Source organism: Ahaetulla prasina, chromosome 3 (assembly GCF_028640845.1).
Source record: "Ahaetulla prasina isolate Xishuangbanna chromosome 3, ASM2864084v1, whole genome shotgun sequence".
Classification (NCBI taxonomy): Eukaryota; Metazoa; Chordata; class Lepidosauria; order Squamata; family Colubridae; genus Ahaetulla; species Ahaetulla prasina.
This window is the reverse complement of record NC_080541.1, coordinates 206,186,115-206,212,654: the sequence shown is the minus strand read 5'-3', so window position 1 is coordinate 206,212,654 and position 26,540 is coordinate 206,186,115. Positions and strand designations below refer to the sequence as shown.

At 43.3% G+C, this 26,540-nt stretch overlaps 1 protein-coding gene across 2 annotated transcripts; it reads left to right on the top strand.

Annotated features, from left to right (window-relative positions):
• On the top strand, positions 1-25,078 carry KCNG1 (potassium voltage-gated channel modifier subfamily G member 1). 2 transcript variants are annotated; one of them, XM_058176753.1, is made up of 3 exons: positions 1-286; positions 17,879-18,690; positions 23,239-25,078. In XM_058176753.1, exons 2-3 carry the CDS (start codon positions 17,929-17,931, stop codon positions 24,007-24,009), a joined length of 1,533 nt encoding a protein of 510 aa, XP_058032736.1. In that variant the 5' UTR covers positions 1-286; positions 17,879-17,928; the 3' UTR covers positions 24,010-25,078. The 2 variants fall into 2 exon arrangements, with proteins under 2 accessions (XP_058032736.1, XP_058032737.1); XM_058176754.1 differs by lacking the exon at positions 1-286 and adding an exon at positions 12,138-12,364.
• Positions 25,079-26,540: the final 1,462 nt, after the last annotated feature.

Here is a 26,540-nt window from a genome sequence, read left to right as displayed (position 1 = left end):
GTGAGAGCCGAGGCCAGGCCCCGGAGCCAGCTCCGGGCTTCCCCGGCTGCCTGAGCCTCCGTTACCATGAGCGCGCGCTCTCCGCGCCCAGGACAGCAGGCAAGGCAGGTCCCGCGGGCGGAGCCCCGCGTCGCCGCTACCCACTTCTGCGCTCTCGGCCGCGGTGCTTCTTCTGCCGGGTTCGCGCGCGATCCCTCGCCGGCTGCCCGGCTCTTTTCTTTCACCTGCTGCTCCCAAGTCCGGAGACCCGAAGCTGCTGCTGCTACTGCTGCTGCTACGGCGGCAAGTAAGTATTTCGCGGTCTGCCTTGTGCCTCTCTTTTTCTTCTTCTTCCTCCGCTCCTCTTCCCTTCCAGACAGAGCCGATCCTTTGCTACCTGTTCCGCCGAAACTTCGCCGGGCAAGTTGCTGGCGAAACTTTCTGCAGCGCCCCGAAACGAGACGCCCCCGTTTGCAGTTTCGTCTGTTCCAGAAAAGAATGAAACGGAGCGCCTTCCGGCGATTGAATGCAGATATGCCGTAATAACAGCTTCCTTGTCTGGTTCTGGAGAAGGGGAAAGATTGAAGGATTTTGATGCGCCTGGGGCTGCCCTTCTTTCTTCTTTCTCTCCCCCCCCCTCCGCACCCACCCCCAAACCTTGCACTCTTTCGCGACTTGCTTTTTTGCCAACGCCAAGTTTTCAGTGTCGGCATTGTCGACTTTTTCATCTGTTTTTGGAACCGGGAGCCGAAAGGAAAAAGGGTCTTGATCTAATTCGGATTCACGGATAGCGCGGGCTTATTGCAGTAATGGGTTTCTTTGCTCAGTGCACCATTTCTACTTAATTTGAGCCTAGAAGCTGAAAAAATCTCTGAGTCGAATGGGTGCATATGTCAGTGCATTTATTCCTGTTATTTCCGTAACGTCCAGTTCTTCTCTTCCCAGTCCCTCTTTGCTGCAATTTCATTTTTTAAATACCTTTCTCCTTCTTCATCCTTTCCATGCTTTATTGGGGGGGGGGGGAATAAACCTGGGTCTGTTGACTCCAGACTACTGTTAATTCCCACTTCCTAGTGAGGTGTCTGGAACTGTAGCTTTCATTTTGCAGGAAACCCGCCCCCCCTTCTCGTTTTCACTGCCACCTGAGACATGGCAGTTGTCCTAATGCAGAAGAACCCCATAATTAGAACATGGTTGTTTGGGCTAACTCAGAGGGTTTGGTTGCATGGAGTAGTATTTTACATTGTCTTGTATTCTGTATATAGAAAGTTCACTTTTGTGTGATCTTGGCTCTCCCAATAAATCAGAGCAGGTAAAAAATATTTGTTTTGCTAAAATATGTTTAAATAGCAGTGGAATTTATTGCATTTTCAGGTTGTGGTTTGTTCTGGACAGTTGTCAGTGCCTCTCCCAGTTTCCCCCCCCCCCCTTATACGCCTGTTCTCTCAGTTTGAACTGTGGGATAGGGATAAGTTACTTTTTCTCCATAATAACCCCTGATTAGCAGTTCTAAGAAGAAAATGCATTTATTATTACTTTCATTTATTCTAAATGAGTTTCTTTCTGCTTACTGATTTCATTAGGAATGCATTTCAATTGCTTGTCCTTTGCAGCATTTTTCTCTTTTCCCCATGGCTGTAATGCATCTGAAAACCTGTTTACTTAGAATATTATGGATTGCTTCTTTATCTCTATTTCTCTCAGCAGGGGAAACTCTGTAGGTAGAATTAATTGTGAATAGATTTGTTTTATTTGCACAATTCTGCTCTAGAAGAACAAGTTAATTTTTCAGTACTTAGGGCCTGAGGTTAATTAATGTTTTCTGTTTTAAATAGAAGACTAAGCTAAAACTAAGTATTGAATTTCTGGATTGCTTTCCCCAGAGTCCTTGGGATAAAAATTGGACAACTTAATAGCTGCAACTTAGATCATTATCCAAAATTCATGTCTTATGTTGGTGAAAATTCAATGTGCCACTGCTGTCATTTTTGCTACGGCTTCCATAACAGACTTTTATCAGTACAGAGCTAAAGTTTAACCTTATATGGGTTTTAAAGCTAGCAAATCAGAATTTGGTAAGTATGTTGAATGACAGGTATACAATATCTCTCTAGCTGGTTTTTAAGGCTTTCTATGACACAATCCCTTCTCTAGGTGTTGGATTTGACTTCTCACTATCCCTACAGAGATAGTCATTGGAGAAAGCTAGTCAAAGAAATGCTATCTTTGTTTATGCAGAGGAGATAAATCTTTTGAAATGTTGAGCTTCGATTCGCTATATTGCTATAAAGTAGATGTGGGTGTGGGGACAGAAATACTGGATCAGCGATAATGATTAATCTAGCACTTGTTTCCATTAGCCACTCAGTGCCTTCCACTCTTCTGATCACAACCGATATCCAGAGATTCTGGCCTGTGGAAGTTGTACAAGGGCATCACAACTTCCAGCTGTCAGCAGCTATGTCTTCCATAAAAATGACAATGTACTTTTAATTTCTCACGGTAATGTCTTTTTTGGAAAGGACATTCATTACGTTTGGACATGGCCACATTTTACTATAGGGGGGAATAATAAATGGCAGTTAAGCTTTCCCAGCCCTCAGAAGTCTCTCAGACTTTCATGGTTTATAGCATTTTATAGCACATTATCATTTTCATCCAAGAAACTGCTCTGCAGTTGCCTGCAACCCCAAAATGGTAGCAAGTTCTTTTCACAGGATCACTGATTACATCAGAGATGCATTGCAGAAATCAGAATTGCTGCAGAGAAAATTTGCGGGTGGGGGGGGCGGGTGGAGAGAAACAACCCAAAGTGGCATTTTAACAGTGAAGTTGCTGCTTCTGGTTCCTTTCTTTGAGAAAGGACAAAAATCTCTATTCCAATTAGCTTGACAAGGTCTTCCTGCTTCTGGCAGAGAGAGAGAACTAATCACACAGCTTCCTAAATTTGATTTTGTGAATATAGTGAGGGTGGGGCTTCCCCCCCCTTTTTTTTTTTATTACTCAGAATGAGTTCCGTTGCTTAGGAGATATATTGTTCAATTCTATGCGTACTTACTGAAAAATAAGTAATCCTCTTAGGTGCGATTTAACTTAATTTGACATATATTTGGATTTTATCCTATATATTTTTCAACTTTATGGTTTTAATAGGGTCTCTGTATGTCACCTGTTCTTTCGTGTACATAACGACAGAAAGCTGTTACAGCATGGAATGGAACGTTAGCACCATTCAGTGGTACTTTTCCCCCAAAGTCACAAATAGTTATTGAACATGAACTTTCCTTAAGTTGGCATCCTCCACTTGGGCTGGACTGTAGTTCTAGTCTCCTGGATATCAAGGCTAAAGATCCAGCCCAGGTAGAGGGTCCCAGATTAAGAGAAAGTTCCCATACATTACAGCTGGGTTTGCAAAAGATGTTTAAATGAATTACTGAACAGACATAGTTCCTGGACTTGAATAATACATGGTCTCCCAGCAAGCAAAGGGCCTGTGATTTCCCAACACAATAATTCCCCAAGAAAGTAATCAAATTTATCAGGCACAGTAAATACAGCCATTAAGTCTTAAATATAGTTTGTGAACCTGATCGATCTATATATATCATCATACTGCTCTATAAACATCTTCTGCTAGCTGCTGGACAGAGGCTGCAGAATGTGAAGCACATTTTTACTTATTTATTTCTCAGCAGGATAGCACAGAAATTGTCTATCTCTTTTCACAAAGCTCTGTCCAGTCTCAGCATTTAATATCTGCAAGCTGACCTAGAAGTTATCCCTTTTTTCTTGAAGCCTGCAATGATCTTTCCTTATCTAAGTGTTACATTCCAGAAAAGCTCCTTTTGTCAGATAGGATTCATGGGGAATCCAGAGAAACCTTCCCTTGAACAAGGTGGCAAAGATTGGAAGCTAAACGTTGGCGGGGGTTTGTTTGCCACAGATGGCCAGTTCTTCCTATGTAATTTGATCGAGAATCGTAGAGGAGAGAGGTCAGAATATCAATGTCCTGGAGCAGGGGTCTCCAACTTTGGTCCCTTTAAGACCTGTGGACTTCAACTCCCAGAGTTCCTCAGCCAGCTTTGCTGGCTGAGGGACTCTGGGAGTTGAAGTCCACAAGTCTTAAAGGGACTAAGGTTGGAGACCCTGTCCTGGAGAACTTTTGTCCATTCCCTCATGAAAACACAAGCCAGGAATGATAATATGTGGAGAGAGATCCTGGCAACTCTTCCTCCAGATGGTGTCAAGGGAAACTCCAGCCATCCTTTTTCACACATAAACACATGTCCTTCTGGCTAAATATGGATGAGTACTGCCAACCGGCATGAAAGAAATTGACCATTTCACAGTTCTGTTATTCATCAGATTAAGGGAGTAATGGCTTAGTAAATATGGTTTAGTATTAATCAAGCTAATCTAGGATAGGGACTCCAGGAAACCACACCTGGCTATGGTCTGCCAATTTCCCTTATTTTTGGTTAGTGTTTCAGAAACTTTTGTATTGACTGGCTAGCATTTCTCCATCCCCAAATGTCCATGTTCCAGAAGATTGGTTGATCTATATCAGGGGTGTCAAACTTGCGGCCTGCGAGACAGATGCCTCGTGCTGGCCCCGCCCCGCCCGGTTTAGCGAAGGAGGGGAAAGTCCCAATATGTCACGTGACGACTCTAGTTTGACACCCCTGATCTATATCATCACCTTGTTCCTGCACAAGATTGGAGTTAAATCATCAGAAGGAAGGTGGTAGAAGGCTGATTTTTGTCTCCAGTTTTGCCCCTTACTTTATTTTCAAAGTGAAGTGTACCTTGAGTACCTTGAGAAATTAAAAATGAATAAGAAGCAGTAAAACAGCTATCCAATAGTTCCTGGGTTCTGCATCTTTTTCTTGAAGGAATAAAGTCGGCTATGTGCACTATGTAGATCAAGCCATGTTGTTCACATCATATTGTAATATATCTAAAAGACAATTTTTTTAAAAAACCAGATGTACTGCTTCCTAGAAAAGATGCAGTGGATAGGAGAGCCACAAATAGAATCAAGTGGAGAAGTAATAATATCAAAATGGGGACTTTGAGCTAAACTCCTAATGATCATATTCATAGAATTTTCTTGGCAGCATTATGGATTTGCCATTTCCTCTTCCTATCTAGCCAATCCTGGCTGTCTTTGGAAAAACTGAATTAGGTTTGGATTTGTTCTGGTTGGGATCCATCAGAGTGGTAGGCTAGTTCTGGAAGTAGGAAGAACATCTGGAACATTTTGGTGGTAAAACAATGCCATATTGTTGTCAAAAAGACATGTCTGGAAAATCAGCAAAGCAATTTGCTCAACAGAGTAGAGCCTTTTCTAATCCTGAGTGGGGGCAGGAAAATAAATAAAATATTCTTCCTCAAAAGAGTTACTGCATCCAAGTACCAGATACAATAGTGAGCGTTTTCCAAATTTTGCTATTAAAACTTGGCAGCATGATCCAAAGAGAAAAATACTCCCTCAAGAGTTGGTCTGTGGACCATGGAGCAAAGCAGGCTGTGAACTATCGACAGAGAAGATGGGGGGGGAAGGGGAGGAACACGTGCATCCTCCCCCCTCCTCAGTTCTAGCAGACTCTAAAACTCTGGCCCAATATCTGTTCCCACAGCATTCATTTACTTCCTGCCATAATAGAAATATGTCTCTCATATCACCCCGTCTCTTGCTCTCTCCATTGTAAAATACCCCTCTACCTCTCTTCCACCTTGGCCAGTCCACCAGGACCAATAACCAGTTTAAGATGCTGCTTTGTAAGAAGGATGCTAACAAACTTGTCCACAAGAAGTTGGACAAAGCTGAAGAGGGTCCCAAAGACCAAATCAAGAGAAAGGTTAGAGTATAGTAAGGTCAAGAGACAATGCGGTACTATCTTCAAATATTAATTAGCTATAAATATATGTCGTTGTTCTTGCTGACCTACCTCACACCAGGAGTTCTTGATTCATTAAGTTTAAATGGCACTGGAACAGATCCTTGCTGGTTTTTGAGAGAAGAGAAAGGTCATAGCTGAACTGGAAGCAACTCTGCATGTTACAGGTTTTCCAGACTTTACTTTTTTGGATCTCTTCCACAAACTAATCTAAGTTGAATGTCAAGTGTACCTAAAAACTGACAAGTAACAGGAGATGCGTGGCAAATAGTGCCTTTATGCTGTACATGATATATAGGCATGTTGTAAGCTGCCTAGAATAGCCCCACAGTAAGATAGGAGGCAAATACATTTAACAAATAAATGGGGAATATATATTCATACATAATATATTCTCTTATATTGATAACACGAAGAATCCTGTTGGGTCAATTGCTTGGTTATTCTGCCCCATTTCCAAATGATGTTGACAAACATGGAAAAGACTGAGAATAATACTGTTTCTTGTTTCTTTTTTAACGTTTTACTAAAATTTTAAAGTACAATCAAAGTATAAAAAATGAAAATGAAAATAAGTTATAAGAAAAAAAGAAAATGAAAACAGGAAAAAAACCTATAGAGTTTTGAATTCTGCCCTTCTTTTTATTGAGTAATTGCCATCTTTTTTTGTCTCCCTCCTTAATCCTTCTAAATCCCAAATCCATAAGTCATTTTCAGCAAAAAGTTCATATATGGCTTCTGGTCTTTAAAAAAAAACCCTCTTTGCTGTTTTTGACATTACTATTGTAATGTACTTATTTAAGAAATCTATAAGCTGTCTATCAGGGTCTTTTATCTTCATAGTAAATATTTCCTCAAATTGAGCAGGTTAGGCCTGGATGAATCAATTGTGATCTGATTCCCGTTGGGAGCTTGTGCTTCAAGAGCATGGCTCTATTCAAGTTTGTGATCTGGGATTCAGTATCCCCCTGATTTAGTTTACTTGCCTTCGAGATTCAATTTTTTTTTAAAAAAAAGATCTATCCATAGGCTGTAATGGGAAAACTTCAGCATGTCTGAAGCTGCTTCATTTTTGGCAGATGAGGATAAAAGCAGCAAAAATGGTAGACCCAGCCAAAGGCTTTAAAGCTGCCAAGTTTGTTTTGAAAACTTTCAAGGGTTTTATTACAATACCATTTTAAAATATATCCCCATCAACCTTTAACAAGAAAGTTGGCAGAAATGAGAAAAAAACAATGCAACAGCTTCAAAGTTTAAGGAGTTCAAAATAGGATAATTGGACTTTGGTTATGTGTGCAAGAAAAAATGGATAGAAAGTAATAAAGGAGAGAAGCAACCTGGAATTGAGGAGAAACTTCTTAAAGTGAGGACAATTAACCAGTGGAACAGCTTGCCTTCAGAAGTTGTGGGTACTCCATCATTGGAGGTTTTTAAAGAGAGATTTTATTTTATTTATTTATTTATTTTATTAGATTTTTATACCGCCCTTCTCCCGAAGGACTCAGGGCGGTGTACAGCCAAATTATAAAACAATACAATATACAAATTAAAACAAAAACTTAAAACAAGCATGTTTCATAAATGGCCGAAATTTAAAACAATCAATTTAAAACCCTTAAAATTCATAAATAACCCCGATTAAAATTTAGTAAACTTTTAAGCCAGTCCCGCTTGAATAAATAAATGCGTTTTCAGCTCACGGCGAAAGGTCCGAAGGTCAGGCAATTGGCGCAAACCAGGGGGAAGTTCATTCCAGAGAGTAGGAGCTCCGACAGAGAAGGCCCTTCCCCTCGGGGCTGCCAGCCGACATTGCTTGGTGGACGGCACCCTGAGAAGACCCTCTCTGTGTGAGCATACGGGTCGGTGGGAGGCATAAGGTAACAGCAGGCGGTCCCGTAAGTACCCGGGCCCTAAGCCATGGAGCGCTTTAAAGGTGATAACCAAGACCTTAAAGCGCACCCGAAAGACCACAGGAAGCCAGTGCAGACTGCGCAGGAGTGGTGTTACATGGGAGCAACTGTGGCTCCCTCTATTACCCGCGCAGCTGCATTCTGAACTAACTGAAGCCTCCGGGTGCACTTCAAGGGTAGCCCTATATAGAGAGCATTGCAATAATCCAAACGAGAGGTGACAAGAGCGTGAGTGACCGTGCATAAGGCATCCCGGTCAAGGAAGGGGCACAACTGGCGGACCAAGCGTATTTGGTAAAAGGCCCTCCTGGAGACGGCCGCCAGATGATCTTCAAACGACAGCCGTCCATCCAGGAGGACACCCAAGTTGCGCACCCTTTCCATTGGGACCAATGACTCGCCCCCAACAGTCAGCTGCAATTGTAGCTGACTGTACCGGGGTGCCGGCATCCATAGCCACTCCGTCTTGGAGGGATTGAGCTTGAGTCTGTTTCTCCCCATCCAGACCCGTACGGCTTCCAAGCACCGGGACAGCACTTCGACAGCTTCGTTGGGGTGGCCCGGGGTGGAAAAGTACAGCTGCGTGTCATCAGCGAACAGATGGTAACTCACCCCAAAGCCACTGATGACCTCGCCCAGCGGCTTCATATAGATGTTGAACAGGAGAGGCGAGAGAATCGACCCCTGAGGCACCCCACAAGTAAGGCGCGTCGCAGTCGATCTCTGCCCCCCTGTCAACACCGTCTGCGACCGGTCAGAGAGATAGGAGGAGAACCACCAATAAACGGTGCCTCCCACTCCCAAACTCTCCAACCGGTGCAGCAAGATACCATGGCCGATGGTATCAAAAGCCGCTGAGAGATCTAATAGGACCAGGGCAGAGGAACAACCCCTATCCCTGGCCCTCCAGAGGTCAACCACCAACGCGACCAAAGCTGTCTCCGTACTATGTCCGGGCCGGAAGCCGGACTGGAACGGGTCTAGATAGACAGCTTCATCCAGGTACCAGGGAAGCTGCCATGCAACCACACTCTCTACTCCCTACACTTCGCCCCAAAGCGAAGGTTGGAGACTGGACGACAATTTCCCAAAATAGCTGGATCCAGGGAAGGCTTCTTGAGGAGGGGTCTCACCACCGCCTCTTTCAAGGCAATGGGAAAAACCCCTTCCAACAATGAAGCATTTATAATTGGACAGTTGCTTGTCTGAAATGGTATAGGATCTCCTGCTTGAACAGGGGGCTAGATTAGAAGACCTCCAAGGTCCCTTCCAGCAGAATTCTGATTGTGATTCTGCTTCAAGTGAAAATTCTGGATTGATTTCTTTCATTATCCATTGTTAGAGCTGTCTCTAACATCAAGGTTCAGAAGCATCAATTCTTTATCTATCTTGTTTCTTCAAACTCCAAGGCAAACTTTGCATTGACTCCTCACTGGCAGAATTGATTACATTCGATTGTGGACTTGCTGGCAGTATATAAAATTAAGAGGATATCAGAAACAGAATTGCCCAGTGAGCTGCATTGCTATAGACAAACCAAAGAGAATGCATCATTGGTAGCCTTGCCACCCAATTGTTATTTTTAGAACACGAAACATATGGAACATTGCTTATTTCAAGAATATCCATTCACTTAATTATTAAGAGTCTTAAATCAACCCAGAATTGAAATTGAACTGAGCTCCCACATGTTGAGAAGATAGGCAGGGAAATATAACACCTAGAAAGCAAAATTAAGCAAAAATTGGGCAGGGAAATATAACTTTGTATAAGCATCCAGAAAGCAAAATTTAATTGTTGTTCTCATTAAAAAAAATAGGAGTTGATAAAATTAAAACCCAAAGTAAGGTTAGCTTTGTTGTTAAAAATATTATAAATATGTTAAAAATATTAAATATGAGCCAGCAGTGTGCAGCAGCAATCAAAAAAGCCAATGCAGTCCTAGTCTGCATTAACAGAATCAACATCACATGAAGTATTAGTACCGCTTTATAAAGCCGTAGTACGACCACACTTAGAATACTGCATCCAGGTTTGGTCACTGTATTATAAAAACAATGTAGAGACTGTGGAAAGAGTGCAGAAAGGAGCAATAAAGATGATTGGGGGCTAGAGGCTGAAACATACAAAGAAATTTGCAAGAATTGGGTTTTTCTGGTCCAGTGAAAAGACGTTCTAAGGGTGACATAGCAGTGTTGCAATATTTGAGGGGGTTCCTGAAAGAAATGGAGGTCAACCTATTATCCAAAGCACCGGAAGACAAGACAAGAAAAAATGGATGGAAACTGATCAAGGAGAGAAGCAATCTAAAACTAAGGAGAAATTTCCTAACAGAACAATCAACCAATGGAACAGCTTGCCATCAGAAGTTGTGGGTGCTCCATCACTGGAGGCTTTTAAGAAGAGACTGGACAGCCACTTGTCTGGAAAGGTATAGGGTCTCTTGCTTATGCAGAGGGTTGGATTGGAAGACCTCAAAGATCCCTTCCAACTCCTGTTCATCAAGTCAGTCCCAGTAATTCTAGGGGTGACTCCTAGTTTTTTGGAAACATTTTTGGGGAACAACTTGCCACTGCCGTGCTGGCTTCAAGCCTAAGGCAGAACTAGAAATCACAGTATCCTAGTTTCTAACCAATACCTTTTTTGCTACCCCAAAGAGCTCTAATGAGCAGTGGCTTTGAACAGATGGGTAGATATCACAGAACCCATCATCTCCTTCCCCAACATTCTCCATTAAGAATGTCCAAAGGAGCAATAATATCCAAAACATTTCTGACTTCCCAAATTTCATTTATCACTTCCAAGAGAGTCCTCGTTTTGATTCATAAATCTCCTTTGGTGAAGTGATTTGTGAGTTGTGTTAGCCCTGCAAGGTAGTCCAGACAAGAAACACAATCAGAATGATGCACTTTATTCTAATGCTACATTAACAGAATCCTGCAAGACTGAAAGTATTTTACTTCCCCTTTCCTTTTACTCTCCAAAAATCTGGGGAGGGTCCCTTCTGAAAGGATTCTATGCCATTTCTACTTCAATGCTTCAATGGGATACCGGTTCTGTAGGTGTGGCAGGGGAAAGATACTGCAAAATCTCCATTCCCACCTTGCTCCAGGGGAAGGATATTGCAAAATCCCCATTCCCTCCCCACTTCTGGGGGAAGGATATTGCAAAATCTCCATTCCCACCATACTCTGGGGCCAGCCAGAGGTGGTATTTGCCGGTTGTCTGAACTACTCAAAATTTCCACTACCAGTTCTCTGAACTGCTCAAAATTTCCACTACTGGTTCTCCAAACTGCTCAAAATTTCCGCTACCGGTTCTCCAGAACCTGTCAGAACCTGCTGGATTTCACCCCTGATGGGATATCTTTTACATGCTGGTTGTCCAGTCTGCAGCTCTCCTTATCTATCCAGATGATTCCCATATACCAACACATCTTTGTTGACTAGAATCAATCTTTTAAAGCTTTGTACAGCCTTAGAGCTCTGCATCCATGCAGTTTTATTATTCAGATTAACAGAATTGGAAGGGACTTTGTAGATCATCTAGTCCAACCCCTTGCCCAAGAAGACCCTACACCATTTCTGACAGATGGCAGTCCAGTCTCTTCTTGAAAGCTTTCAGTGATGAAGTTCCCTCAACTTCTTAAGGCAAGCTGTTCCTTTGGTTGATTGGTCTCACTGTCAGAAAATTTCTCCTTATTTCCAGATTGAATCTCTCCTTGTTCAGTTTCCATCCATTATTCCTTGTCTGGCCTTCAGATGCTTTGGAAAATAGCTTGACCCCCTCCTCTCCGTGGCAGCCCCTCAAATATTGGAACATGGCTATCATGTCTCCCCTGGTCCTTCTCTTCACTAGATTAGCCATGCCCAGTTCAACAGTTGTTCTGAAATATGTCCCATATGTGCTTTTTCAAAAGGCCAGCTGGACTTTGTTTTTTTCCTTGAAGACGTTTTGCTTCTTATCCAAGAAGCTTTCAGTTCTGAAGAAGTTCAGATCAAAGAAACTTCTTGCAAGCAAAGTGAAATGTCTTCACGGAAAAACAAAGTCCGGTTCCCTTTTGAAAAAGCACCTTTGGGACAACCATGATTTGGATGACTGAGAATCTCCATAAAAATTGTCCTGAAATAGTTTTGCCATTGTCTTCTTCCATCATGTTTTTTCAACTTCCAAGATTAACTTGCAGTTCTAAGTTGGACTGACCCTGCTTAACATGAAGGATCAGCCAAGGCCAGCTTGGTCCTGTTATCTGTTATAGGTGACTCTGCCTTATAAACATACTTCAAACAACATAATTTTGTTGCATGGAAAGCAGCCCAATAGAATACAGGGAGAAAAAGTAGCTCAGATCCAAGAAACACTCTCATGAAAGTACAGATCAAGGAGGAAATACTTTAAAATGCTCATTTAGAAACTAGTGGAGATAAGAATCATATGTTTCTTTCAGGAGAAAATGCCAGCAAGATGGATCACCAGGAAAAATTGCTGTTTCACCTAGCCACCAGCCTGAAGAAATGATAGGGCCAAGGCTAATCTGCAAATCTGAAAAATTAATAAGCATCCTTCATAGAACAGGTCCCATGTTTTACTTTTCCCAATTAATGTTCGTAAGTCTGTATTTCTGTATTTGCACAGAAGAGCTACAGGAAATGTTAATAATCACACAATTTATCTTTTTAATAATCTTTGGTTACCTTAGGAATTAGTGCTTTTGCAGAGATGTGTCTTAAATTATGGAAGCAACGCTTAGTAAAATGTCGGCAGAATCACTAAATGAGATTTCTAAGGGTCAATCAGTATTCCTCTCCCTCCTCATGACAGGCAAAACAAACGATGTATCGTAATAAGATTTGCAAAATCTTATTTAAAAGTCAATTTACTGTATGTAGTTTTACTTAAAAAGGAGGATGTATACTGTTCACAGAATTTGAATAACCTTAGTGCACCACCATGATCAATTTTGTCAGGGTTCCAAGTAACACCCCAAATGAAAGAAGAGTCCGAGGCCAGAAGTTCCTCAAAGTTCCATTTTATTAGAGATGTCATATTGGCACATCTGGGAAAACCCAAATCTGAAAGCTTCCAGGTTTTCCCCACCAAGAAGAAAGTCCAAGTCCCTGGGTGGGGAAAACCTGGAAGCATCCACATGTCCACCACATGGTCCAATCAATGCACCGTCCCAACTGGAGATGCCTCCCAGTCACCCCACTCCAGGTACAGGGCAGGATGTCCTTGACTTTCCAAGAAAATAATGTTATTATGGCTAGATATCTCTCCACTCCATACAATCCCCCCCTCCCAGTTTCCCACAGCACTAAATGTGGCAGCCCTGAGGATGCAAAGTAAAAAATGGCTTCCAGGACTGAAAAATTTATTGTTTTAGGACCAATAGCACTCTGTCCTAGATTTCCCCCCATAGAATTAGTTTTCACACCCAGAAAATTGTAGAGTGGAAAACAGCACCATACCTTAACTATTGTACAGTACTACACAGTAAATTTCACCATAAGAAATTGTGTGATTGAGGGAAAGGGTTCTACAAAGAGACTTCTCCCCCAGACAGTGAACCTAGCAAGAATTAATGGGCAATATAATCATATATTATTAATGAGCCTGGATTAGTGACTTCATTTATTATAACATCAATTATGAGCTCTAAATCTAGAAACAAGATTTATTAGTGACATACCTCTTCTAGATGCTATTAGCTACTCTCCTAGCCTGGCATCTGCCTGGTACAGCCCCAGATTACATCTTCTTATAAGAGATGTTCCACCAAGAATGTAGATTTGATTCCAGCATATATTTGCTACTTTTCCAGCATTCTTCCCCTCCTCCCCCCCCCCCGCCAGATCTATTTCCATGTTCTGACAGGCTTCCCAAGACCATGAAGCAAACTCCTTGGCCTGACAAAAACCCCTTTTTAATAAGTTCCTATGAATTCCTCTCATTCACATCCAGCAAAGTCTTTCAAGGGAGAATTTATAGTCACAGACCTTATCTGGCTTGGAGGCCGATATCTTCAAAACTTGGCAAGAAATCTCTGAGAGTCACGAACCAATTAAGCGAACTAATTGTCTCCTGCAAACTCCACTTTCCTTTTCGCTCCTCTTTTATTCCCTCTGGGATGGGCCATTCATGATCCATCTGTGGCCTTACTCCCAAGTCGACCCTGGTTCTTTAGCTGTTCCCCTCATCTACCAACTCTGCGCTTACGCACACTGGGAACAGGCTCCAGCTGTTCGTCTGCCTCACTGATGTCTGACTCCGAAGGCAACTGATAACTGGCATATGGCCTCTGACCCAGAGCCCTCATCAGAGCCTTCCCCAGACTCCAGGACTGGCCCATGTTCCTCCCAAACCTCCTCACTGTTCAAATCTGCTGCCAGGTCCACTGGCCACTGGCAGGCCACAACATCCCATATCAAATATTTTATATAATTTGATCTTCAGACTCCTATATTGGAGTGGCACAGTGGATCAGTGTTTAAGACATTGGGCTTGTCAGCTAAAAAGCCTAGGTTTGAGACCCGAGTGCCACATGAAAGGGTGAGCTCCCATCGTCACCCCAGCTCCGGCTAATCTAGCAGTTCACAAGCATGCAAATGTGAGTAGATAAATAGGTACCACTTCAATGGACTTTCTGACCGCCATTCACCACCGCAGGGAGACGGAGCCGATACGTTGGTTCCGTCCCAGGCGCCTGATGGACCCGGAGGGGTTCCGGACGGAGCTTGGGCCATTTCCTGACGGTCTGGCTCACGGCTCGGCTGAGGAACTTGTTGCGGCCTGGGAACGGGCCGCGGCGGGGGCCTTAGACCATGTCGTGCCTTTGCGGCCTCTGACCCGGCGCAGGTCCCAACCGGCTCCTTGGTTCTCCGAGGAGTTGAGAGGATGAGCGCGGAGAAGACGCCTAGAGAGTTCTTGGAGGTCTAGCCGTTCGGAGGCTGATCGGACACTAGTGAAGTCCTATACTAGGGCTTACCTAGTGGCAATGAGGAAGCGGCGTAGCTCGCCTCCTCCCTCATTGCATCGGCAGATAACCGCCCAGCCGCCCTGTTTGGGTGACTCGCTCCCTCTTACATCAGGGGAGCGGATGACCCGCTGCAGGGACGTGCTGAGGAGTTTAACGGTTATCTATACGATAAAATCGTTCAGCCGGGAGGGCCTAGACCAAGATTGCAGTGACGGGTGAGACGGCTGAGGGTGGTCTTGGGGACATTTTATGGGATGAGTTTGACCCTGTCGCCCCGAGGACATGGACAGGTTGCTGGGGAGGTTGAATGCCACCACATGTTTATTGGACCTGCCTCCTGGCTGGTACTGGCCACTCAGGAGGTGACACGAGGCTGGCTCCAGGCTATTACGAGCGCTTCCTTGGTGGAGGAGTCTTCCGACCGCCTTGAAAGAGGCGGTGGTGAGACCCCTCCTCAAGAAGCCTTCCTGACCCGCTGTTTTAGGTAATTATCGTCCGGTCTCCAACCTTCCTTCGTGGCGAAGGTTGTAGAGAGTATGGTGGCATATCAGTTTCCCTTGCACCTGGATGAAACTGTCTATCTAGACCTGCTCCAGTCTGGCTTCCGGCCGGTTACAGCACTGAGACGGCTTTGGTCGCGTTGGTGGATGATCTCTGGAGGGCCAGGGATGAGGATGCTCCTCTGCCCTGGTCCTATTAGACCTCTCAGCGGCTTTTGATACCATCGACCATGGTATCCTGCTGCGCCGGTTGGAGGGATTGGGAGTGGAGGCACCGTTTATCGGTGGTTCTCCTCCTATCTCTCCGATCGGTCGCAGACGGTGTTGACAGGGGGCAGAGGTCGGCCCGAGACACCTCACTTGTGGGGTGCCGCAGGGTCGATCCTCTCGCCTTCTGTTCAACATCTATATGAAGCCGCTGGGTGAGATCATCAGTGGCTTCGTGTGAGGTACCAGCTGTACGCTGATGACACCCAGCTGTACTTTTCACACGGGCCACCCCAGCGAAGCTATCGAAGTGTTGTCCCGGTGCTTGGAAGCCGACGGGTCTGGATGGGGAGAAACAGGCTCAGGCTCAATCCCTCCAAGACAGAGTGGCTGTGGATGCGGCATCTCGGTACAGTCAGCTGAGTCTTCGCTGACTGTCGGGGCGAGTCATTGGCCCCGATGGAGCAGGTCGCAACTTGGGCGTCCTCCTGGATGAGCGGCTGTCTTTTGAAGATCACTTGACGGCCGTCTCCAGGAGAGCTTTTACCAGGTTCGCCTGGTGCGCCAGTTGCGCCTTTCTAGACCGGGATGCCCTGTGCACGGTCACTCACGCCCTCGTGACGTCTCGCCTGGATTACTGCAATGCTCTCTACATGGGGCTCCCCTTGAAGGGCATCCGGAGGCTTCAGTTAGTCCAGAATGCAGCTGCGCGGGTGATAGAGGGGGCCCCTCGTGGCTCCCGTGTGACACCTATCCTGCGCAGACTGCACTGGCTGCCTGTGGCCTTCCGGGTGCGCTTCAAGGTTTTGGTGAACATCTTCAAAGCGCTCCATGGCATAGGGCCGGGTTACTTACGGGACCGCCTACTGCTACCGGATACCTCTCACCGACCCGTGCGCTCTCACAGAGAGGGACTCCTCAGGGTGCCGTCAGCGAGACAGTGTCGTCTGGCGACACCCAGGGGAAGGGCCTTCTCTGTGGGGGCTCCCACCCTCTGGAACGAACTCCCCCCAGGACTTCGTCAACTTCCGGACCTCCGAACCTTCCGTCGCGAGCTTAAAACACATTTATTCATCTGCGCAGGACTGGATTAGTTTTTAAATTTGTGGGTTTTTAAGGGGTTTTAAAATGGGTTTTTAATGGGTTTTTAATGGGTTTTATTATTTGCTAAATTTTAATTGCGGCCAAATTGAATAAGTTTTTTAGTGGTATTTTAATAGTATTTATTTTGTAATAGTACTGTTTATTTTATCTGGCTGTAAACCGCCCTGAGTCCTTCGGGAGAAGGGCGGTATAAAAATTTAAATAAATAAATAAATAAATAAATGGTAAGCTAGCAACACTCCACAATATCCTGCTGGCCACATGACCAAAGAAATGTCTTCAGACAGCGCTGGCTCAATGGCCTTGAAAGTGAGATGAGCTCTCCCCCACCAACAAGTAGCAGAGTAAAGTCTGTGAGGACTTCTTTTACCCCTATAAATTATTTACATTTCATACTATCTGTACATCAGAGATCTACCAGATTGCAATGGCAATGCCAAAGTTCCCATATATTTCCCCAAAGTATTCAGGAACTCCAAATAAAACAGTAAAAATAGGTGGGATCTCATGAATCTTCATGATATTTACATAAGGCTTGTGAAATTTTGGTAAGCAATAATAATAAGCAGAAGGAAGATGTAGAAATTCCCTAATTGTTAGCTGTTTCCATAGTTTAATTTTTATTTCTTGTGTTGTCGCGCAAATCCCATGCAAATCATCCCCCCCCTTCCCCAATACCAAAAATTGTATGAGGTTGTTGTGGCCTGCTGGTAGCCAGTGGAGCTGGTAGCAGAGTTGGACAGTGAGGAGGTTAGAGCGGAACTTTGGCCCGTCCTGGGGGCTGGGGAAAGCTCGGACGAGGGCTCTGTGTTGGAGTCAGAGAGGGAGTTAGACAGCAGCGAGGCAGAGGAACAGCTGGAGCCCATTCCCAGTGTGTGCATGCGCAGAGCTGCCAGAAGACAAGAACAACTCAGAAAGTAGGGTCGACTCGGGAGTAAAGCCACACCTTGGAGGTGATTGGCCCCTCCCACAGGAAATAAAAGAGGAGCAAACAGGGAGTGGGCTTTTGCAGGAAACAATTCATTTGTTCCGTGACTCTGAGAGACTCTGTCCCAAGTTTGTGCTGCGGTTGGAAACAAGTTACGTGGCAGCTTACAAAACGAGATAAGGTGTACTGGGAAATATTCCTTTGAAAAACTGTTTGGACAAACCTTGCTGACTGTGAATGAACATAATTCATAGTCGTGTAAAATAAAAGAGGTTTTGCCTGGACCAATTCCTGCCTCCTGCTTGTTAAGGGAGCGTAGGTCAGAACAGAGGTACACACATGAACTGATACCTTGTTTTCCTCCTCCATTTTAGAAATTTGTAATTGGAGCCCTAAAGTGATGTGAAGTAAGCTGGTGATCAAGATGACTCTTCTCCCAGGAGAAAATTCAGACTATGACTACAGTGCCCTCAGCTGTGCTTCAGATGCCTCCTTCAACCACCCTTTCTTTGCCGAAAGAGAAACCCTGAAAGGGGTCTTCTACCAAAGAGCCAAGTGTCTTCACCCTGGCAAGGACCTCTATGAAAGTGTCCGCCCAGAAGAAAGGAAACACCATATCATCATCAACGTGGGTGGCTTTAAATACTTGCTCCCCTGGACCACCCTTGATGAGTTCCCCATGACTCGCTTGGGACAGCTGAAATTCTGCAACAATTTTGACGACATCCTCAACATTTGCGACGATTACGATGTGACTTGCAATGAGTTCTTCTTTGATCGCAACCCAGGAGCATTTAGGACCATCTTGACTTTTCTGCGGGCAGGGAAGCTCCGGCTCTTGAGGGAGATGTGCGCCCTCTCTTTCCAAGAAGAGCTGCTTTACTGGGGCATTGAGGAGGACAGCCTGGAGTGGTGCTGCAAGAGGCGATACCTCCAGAAGATGGAGGAATTTGCAGAAATGAACGAAACGGAGGACGATTTTGTGGACTGCGAAAACCCCTCTGAGGCAACAGCAGCAGAGGCAAAAGGCAGCCAGTGCATGAAAAAGTTGCAGGACATGGTGGAGAAGCCTCAGTCAGGGATCCCTGGGAAAGTGTTTGCCTATTTATCCGTCCTCTTTGTGACAATCACAGCAGTTAATCTGTCTATCAGCACCATGCCTGGGTTACGAGAAGAAGAGGAACGAGTAAGTTGTGTGTGGGGGTGGTGGAGATTATCTGAAATTATTTAATTATCTGGAATTATTCTTTTTGAGGGGAATAAAAGTATTGCTCACCCTTTTGGTCAGCTTTTTGTGCAAACCACCACTTTGGTCACAGTAACTGTGAGAGGGATCTTGGAATCCTAGTGGACAATTGATTAATTGATTAATTTTTGGCAAGCAGCCAAAAAAAAGCCTATGCAATCCTAGCTTGCATTAACAGAGGGATAGAATCAGGATCATGTGAGGTATTAATATTGCTCTATAAAGCCTTTGTAAGGCCACACCTGGAATATTGCACCCAGTTTTGATCAGCACACTATAAAAATAATGTAGAAACCCTAGAAAGAGTGCAGAGGAGAGCAACAAAGATGATTAGGGGACTGGAGGCTGAAACATGAAGAACAGTTACAAGGCATTGCTAGTCTAGTGAACTGAAGTGAAGGACCAGGGGTAACATGATAGCAGTGTTCCAATATTTGAGGGGCTGTCACGGAAAGGAGGGGGACAACCTATTTTCCAAAGCACCTAAAGGGCAGATAAGGAGCAATGGATGGAAACTGATCAAGAAGAGATTCAACCTGGAAATAAGGAGACATTTTCTGACAGAACAATCAACCAGAGGAAAAGCTTGTCATCAAAAGTTTTGGGTGCTCCATCACTGGAGGATTTTAAGAAGAGACTGGACAGCCACTTTTGAGAAATGGTATAGGGTCTCCTGCTTGAGCAAGGAGTTGGACTAGATGACTTCCAAGGCCCCTTCCAACTCTGTTATTCTGGTATAGTCCATGCTCCTACAGAGTTCTCTAGGTGTCCTTCCAGCTGATGTAGAAGAGGCCACCTTCTTTCTTCACTGTGGTTTTTGGGGAGGAGGAGGGAGGAGAGAGATACAACAGGCTGCTGTGCACTAAAGAATGGCAAAAGCTGTCCCATTCCAGTTCTTCACAACGGGGAAGAAAACAGGGAGTAGGGGCACAGCATTTTGCCTCTAGGAAGGAGAGAGGGGAAAAATTCCCAGGAAGCCACTGCTCAGTGAGAAACCAGTGACTGGCAGATACAGACCTTGGTCACGTTCTTTTGCGTGTTCTCATGCAATCCCCATGATACAGGCATAATAGGGACACAGAAATCAGCACCAGCATAGGAAGGGCCCATAGACATTTTTGAACCCCATAAAAAGTGGGGTGGAGGACTCTCTTTTCCTCTCCACTGATTCAAGCATCCTGGAGGATGTCAAATTAAGAAAGGCTTTGAGAACTTTCTGTATAAGTACTTGTTGTTGTTAGTTGCGAAGTTGTGTCCGACCCATCGCGACCCCATGGACAATATTCCTCCAGGCCTTCCTGTCCTCTGTCACCCCCGGAGACCATTTAAGCTCATGCCAACTGCTTCAATGATTCCATCCAGCCACCTCATTCTCTGTCGTCCCGTTCTTCTTTTCCCCTCAAACTTTCCCAGCATGAGGCTCTTCTCCAGTGAATCCTTCCTTCTCATTAGTTGGCCAAAGTATTTGAGTTTCATCTTCAGGATCTGGCCTTCTAAAGAGCAGTCAGGGTTGATCTCCTGTAGGACTGACTTGTTTGTTCGCCTTGCAGTTCAAGGGACTCGCAGGAGTCTTCTCCAGCACCAGAGTTCAAAGGCCTTGATTCTTTGGCGCTCAGCCTTTCTTATGGTCCAACTTTCTTATGGTCCAACTTGAGTTTTACTGTAGTGTTAAATGGAAAAAATGTTTTGGTAAATGAGGTAATATTCCTTGCATAATACCAGTGTGCGTAATTAGTCTCCACTGCTCGAGGAGATGAAACGAAAGGAGCCCTTGTAGCTGCCTCTTTCCCCCAAATCATTATAGTTGTTACGTGAATAACATGGTTGTTAAGTGAATCTGGCGACGCCATTGATTTTACTTGCCTCAAGGTCACAAAAGGTGATCACATGACCTTGGGACACAGCAATGGTCATAAGTGTAAACCAATTGCCAAGCGCCTCAAGTCTGATCACATGACCATGGGGGATGCTACAAATGTCGTAAGGGTGAAAAAGGGTCATAAGTCACTTTTTTCACTGCCGTTTTAACTTTGAATGATCACTAAATGAACTGTTGAAAGTCAAGGACTGACTGTTCCTTATTTTTCTCTCCCAGTCTTACCCGACAAGTTGCCAAATAATAGGGACACAAGAACTCACAGCAGCAAAATGGATAGCTCTACAGGTAGTTCAACAACTTATGACCACAACTGAACCCAAAATTTCTGTTGCTAAGCGAGACAGTTGGTAGGTGAATTTTGCCCAATTTTATGACCTTCTTTGCTGCAAGTTGTTAAGTGAATCGCTGCAGTTGTTCAATTAGTCACATGATTGTAAAATGAATCTGGTTTCCCCATTGATTTTGCTTGTCAGAAGGTCACAAAAGGGGACCACGTGACCCTGGGACACTGCAACCATTGTAAATATAAGTCAGTTGCCAAGTGTCTGAATTTTGGTCACATGACCATGGGGATGCTGTAAGAGTGTTAAGTGTGAAAAATAGTCATAAGTCACTTTTTTCAGTGCCGACGTAACTTCAAATAGTCACTAAATGAATTGTTGTAAGTTAAGGACTAAATGTAAATTAAATCAGTGGTCCCCAAACTTGGCAGCTTTAAGACTTGTGGACTTCAACTCTCTGGGAGTTGAAGTCCACAAGTCTTAAAGCTGCCAAGTTTGAAGACCTCTGTATTAGATGAATGAGGATAGATTTACAATACGTGCAAGCATGCATTTCTGTGTTGAGCTCACCTCTTTTCTCCTCCATTTCCCTGGGGAATGCACTTCTTTTGAATTGAGTTTTGGTTTCCACTTTTGCTTCACGTCTCTCACCTTGGCTCAGGTGTGCTGATATTAGAGGTACTTAACTACCATTCAGTTGCATGCTAGAAATCTTCACCTGAAGTCCTGGGGCTGTTTTGGAGCATTTAATAGATGAGCAAGGCCAAAGCAAAGCCAACGTGTATCCTGATGAGGAGTTCATTCAGAACTGCTTTTTTTTTTTTTAAAGGATACAGCTCATTGAATAAAACCTTAAAAACAGAATGAAGAGTTTGCTCTTATCCATCAATATCAATTGTGGATGTTAACATTTTGTCTGAAAGCATTTCCATATTTCACACTCAATATTATATACAAGAATGTTGGAAACAGTAGGGTTAGTAAACATCAACATACCAAGGTTGCTTAATGTATTATCCATTAATAAATGCTGCTGTAGGAGTTCAGGCAATGTAACATCAACAAGAATTTGGGGAAAAAAAAACCAAAGAATTTTGGATTCTTTGTAGTCACTTTCTCCTAGCTTAATCTGTCACAAAATTACTGGGATAGTAAAATGAAGGATGACCACATTGATACAGTCTTAGAGCTTATATAGTCTGATTTCTATAACTGATGCATTGTACTTTTTTTGCATGGCGTTACAATTCAGCATGTGCTCTGAAATTGATTTTGCTAATTTTGGTGCTGGATATTTGTTGCTAGACTCAGTTGTTTATTTTGTCTGTTGCACTATACAAATGTGACTGGTTTCCAGGGGAATTTTCAATGTAATTCCCAATAGATGGGGGATTGGAAATGGAAATATGGATATGCGGGAGAAAATATATAAGAATTTTAATTACACATCGTGTGGCTATTAAGCTAGTGTGTAAATTGTCTTGAAAGGATGTAGCTCAAGTGGTCTAATAAAAAAGTAAGATCTTGGGTTGGAATTATTTTCTGAGTGATTAAAACAGTCATTCCAGGGGGACCAGGAAAATATAAATGGGGGAAGCACCCAAACAATTCTACCTGAATTGGATAAAATCAGAGAAAGATGGGAGATCTGCCTTGATTGTTAGGATTCTCCATATCAGAAAACACCCTGTAGCTAAGATGTCAGGCAACATTACTGCATTTATTGGAAAGACTAGATTCTCTATCCCCATCTAATGCTATTTTAGAATGGAAAAATCACTGTAGATTCATTAAGTAAATAAGGCGGGGTGGTTTCCTTGTTTGAATTTTTGTTGTATTCTAAACTGCCTTTTGGAAGAAAAATTGTTTTAAATTCAAGATGAACTCCTTCTGGAAAACATGATGACATGAACGGCTTCTCTTACTACAGAGACAATTAGACAATTTTGTTGGTATGTAATGTTCATTGAAGAAAAGTAAGAAAGAAGAATTCTAGCAACTGCTTTGTTTTAAGAACAAGTTGCCCATGAAGAAATAATATTCATACCCTTTTACACCTCTTCTTGTAATTCCTGCCCTATATTATAGGTTGCCTGCTGACCGGAGGGAAGGGAGGCGAGTGGTCATATGTCTCTCATTTTTTGCAACAATCAAATTTGCTATCATGTTGTTTTCCATTGACCATGTAAGAAATAATTATCACTCCACTGACCTAAGTATGGCTTGGTTTGCAGTAGTTGGATAATTTTTCTTTCTTTGTGAACTGTTTCTATGACATTTGCCAAGTGACATGATGCTCATATGGTGTAACCTTCCCTCCTACTCCAGGGCGAGTGTTCTGAGATGTGCTACAACATTTTCATTGTGGAATCAGTTTGCGTCGGATGGTTTTCCTTGGAGTTCCTCTTGAGATTCATCCAGGCACCAAGCAAATTTATGTTTCTGCGGCACCCTCTGACATTAATTGATATAATTGCCATCCTGCCCTATTATATCACTTTACTACTAGACAGTGCTTCAGTGAGTAGTAACAAAAAGCCAAGCTCTGGCAACATCTACCTGGACAAGGTAGGCCTAGTGCTCCGTATACTTCGTGCCTTGAGGATTCTCTACGTCATGCGGCTTGCCAGGCATTCACTAGGTCTGCAGACTCTGGGACTCACGGCTCGAAGGTGCACACGTGAATTTGGACTGTTGCTGCTGTTCCTTTGTGTAGCCATTGCACTTTTTGCTCCCCTCTTGTATGTGATTGAAAACGAGATGGCAGACTCTCAGGAGTTCACCAGTATCCCTGCTTGCTATTGGTGGGCAGTCATCACTATGACAACAGTGGGCTATGGCGATATGGTACCCAGAAGCATCCCAGGCCAGGTGGTGGCTCTGAGCAGCATCTTGAGTGGCATCCTTCTCATGGCCTTTCCTGTCACTTCCATCTTCCACACATTTTCACGTTCATACATTGAGCTAAAGCAAGAGCAAGAGAGAATTATGTACAGGAGGGCACAGTTCTTAATGAAAACTAAATCCCAGTTAAGCAACGCCTCACAAGGGAGCGAAGTATTTCCGAATATGTCTTCAGAGACCAGAGGCAATGTCTGATAACGGAAGTTTCTACGTCTGCCTGTTGCTGGGAAGCAGGGATAGCTTTCCTCTTGGCATTTGTGTCTGGAGGCACTTGGGAAACCTATTGCACAAATAACGTGCAAAGGGCTTATAGCCATGATGACAGTGAGAACTTTTATCCATTATGCATATTCACACTTATTAGGACTTGAAATAATATTACAGCTTTTGGGCAGACTCCACGTAAGAGGAGGGACTTCTTCATAAGATTTCAAAGCCATTTGAAAGGGAAAAGAAAATGAGTATTGTTGGCCAGATGAAGAAGAATGTAGAGTTACATGCAGGCTGCAAAATATTCCATTTGTAATATACAAAATGAGCCATTTCCCTAGAAAAACGACGGTGAATGTAACAGTTTGGTCATTTGGTTAATTGAGTTTTGTTGTTCATTTCTGTCAAGATACGTAAACTTCAAGCTTTCAGAGGTCCAAATGAATTCCTTGGGTGTATAACGCCATCATTTGTAGTGGAGTGGAACAGTTTGTGTTGCACTCACAGAGAAAGTAACTTTTTGTTTTTTAAAAAAAGTAAATCGTTGGTGTTTGCTCCAGAGTGCAGCGAGATCTCTCCCATCTCATTCTCTCTTTCAGTTGCTGACATCCTTCCCTTCCTAGGCAGAACCCATTAAACAGATACAGATCATGAGAATAAATCATTTTACTGTGTTTCTCTTTTTTTTTTCCCAGGCATTATTTAAATAAGAGCAGAAAGCTGCTTGTTCCTAAGCAGCCACATGATTATTTGCAGCCTGTTTTTTTTTAATGGGAGACTTTTCTCTTTCCTTCAAGAAGGGGGAAAAATGTTTCATGGAGAGTTTGTATAACCAACTTATGAGTTCCATCATGTCTGCCACTGGAACTTAGTTTTTTATTGGCACAATTTCCTCTTGGATTGGTTGGAACTGGGGGCCTTTAAACCTTTCAGTGCCCTTCATGCTCATCAGCCTATGAATGAGTGTACTGTAGTTTCTCATTCACTGCCTCTTGGATACTGGAGTAGCCAGATATGATTTCCTGCTGTCCCCTCTAGTGCAGGGGTCTCCAACTTTGGCAACTTTAAGACTCCAGCTCTGCTGGCTGAGGAATTCTGGGAGTTGAAGTCCACAAGTCTTAAAGTTGCCAAGGTTGGAGACCCCTGCTCTAGTGTTCATAGTAAAGGAAAAATAGGAATTTGCAAAACCAGCAAATGTGCATTGAAATATTATACTTTCCTAGCTATCATCTCGTGGATGTTGGGTATTTTTTTAAAAGAAAAAATAGATAGAAGAAAAAATCAAGTCTAGCTTAGTTGCCAAAAATGTTAGCTTGTCACTGGGGAGAACTCCTTTAGAGGAACAGAAGTAATAATTACTAGAAGCATTTCATATCTATACACGGAGAGGGGAGGGGGGATGAGTACTCTGAAACTCAGTGGGTTTCCCATTAATAAGACCTAACGGCTTCTGCTGCCTGCTTTGCCTTTTCCTAGTACAATAAGCTTCAAAATAAAGAAAACATACAGAACTCTAAAAAAGCAGCTAAGGATCTTTCCTAGGTAATAACGCTTTTTCATTTGGGTGTAATGCACACCAGCATAGAGCAGCTATTTTTCCAATAATGTGAAGCAGCGATTTTCTTGGCCTGAATTAAACGTATGTGCTTGGTGAAACCTGTAGCATGACTTGGCCACAAGCAAGAAATTTTCTTCCTCTCCACACACCCAAACCCCCTCCCCTTAAAGCTGGATATGGTTCCAGTGAGAAAATCCACATGACTTCATCACATGTGCCTTTGCAATGCAGACTTTGCATTCAATAAACTATTTCTGCTCAGATAGCCTACTAGTTGATGCCCTAAGGCTGGTTTTATGCATGATGCATAAAGTAATAATATTGTGGCTTAATGTGATCTATGGAGCCAATCGTTTTGATCTACGAACCATAATTTATGCTTTGGTATTCTATGTGAATGCAGCCATCATTACTTATTGAACAAATTGGTATTGAAACGAACCATGGGACAAAGGTCTTGTGCAGTTTTGTCAAACTAGGGCAGGTAACAAATACTACCTAGATTGACAAAAGATCTAAAATTTTGCCATTTTGTTTTAAATCAGTAACTTTAGTACTGAAGAAGATGTTGCACTGTAATGGATGGATGATAAACTTTATTTTGGCGAAGATGGGAAGTTTTCTAGAGAATCTGCAATGATAAGAACAATAAGGTCAGATGGGCCTGAACCCTGAAATAAAATTGGTCTTCTGTGATGGATCACTTACAATGTACAATTCCAATAAAGTTTACAAAGTTCTTATCAACTTTGTAAAGTCAAAGACTATTAATAACATCCCTAATAACAACTTATTAACCATCCATCCAATTTTTCTATTCCTTGTTTCTTCTTAAAAACTATTCTATAATTCACATTTATTTTTGTACACAATTTTCCCTAAGTGTTATGTATTTTATAGGTCTTTCTAAAATACATATTTGGATGTAAGTGTATCTGTTTTTGAATGCACTAACAAC

What these genes read in the sequence shown, in the direction of transcription:
- KCNG1 (XM_058176753.1), top strand. Translation starts at nt 17,929, where the DNA reads ATGACTCTTCTCCCAGGAGAAAATTCAGACTATGACTACAGTGCCCTC. An exon ending in TACGAGAAGAAGAGGAACGA is followed by an intron (nt 18,691 to 23,238) that starts GTAAGTTGTGTG and finishes CTCCTACTCCAG; the next exon opens with GGCGAGTGTTCTGAGATGTG.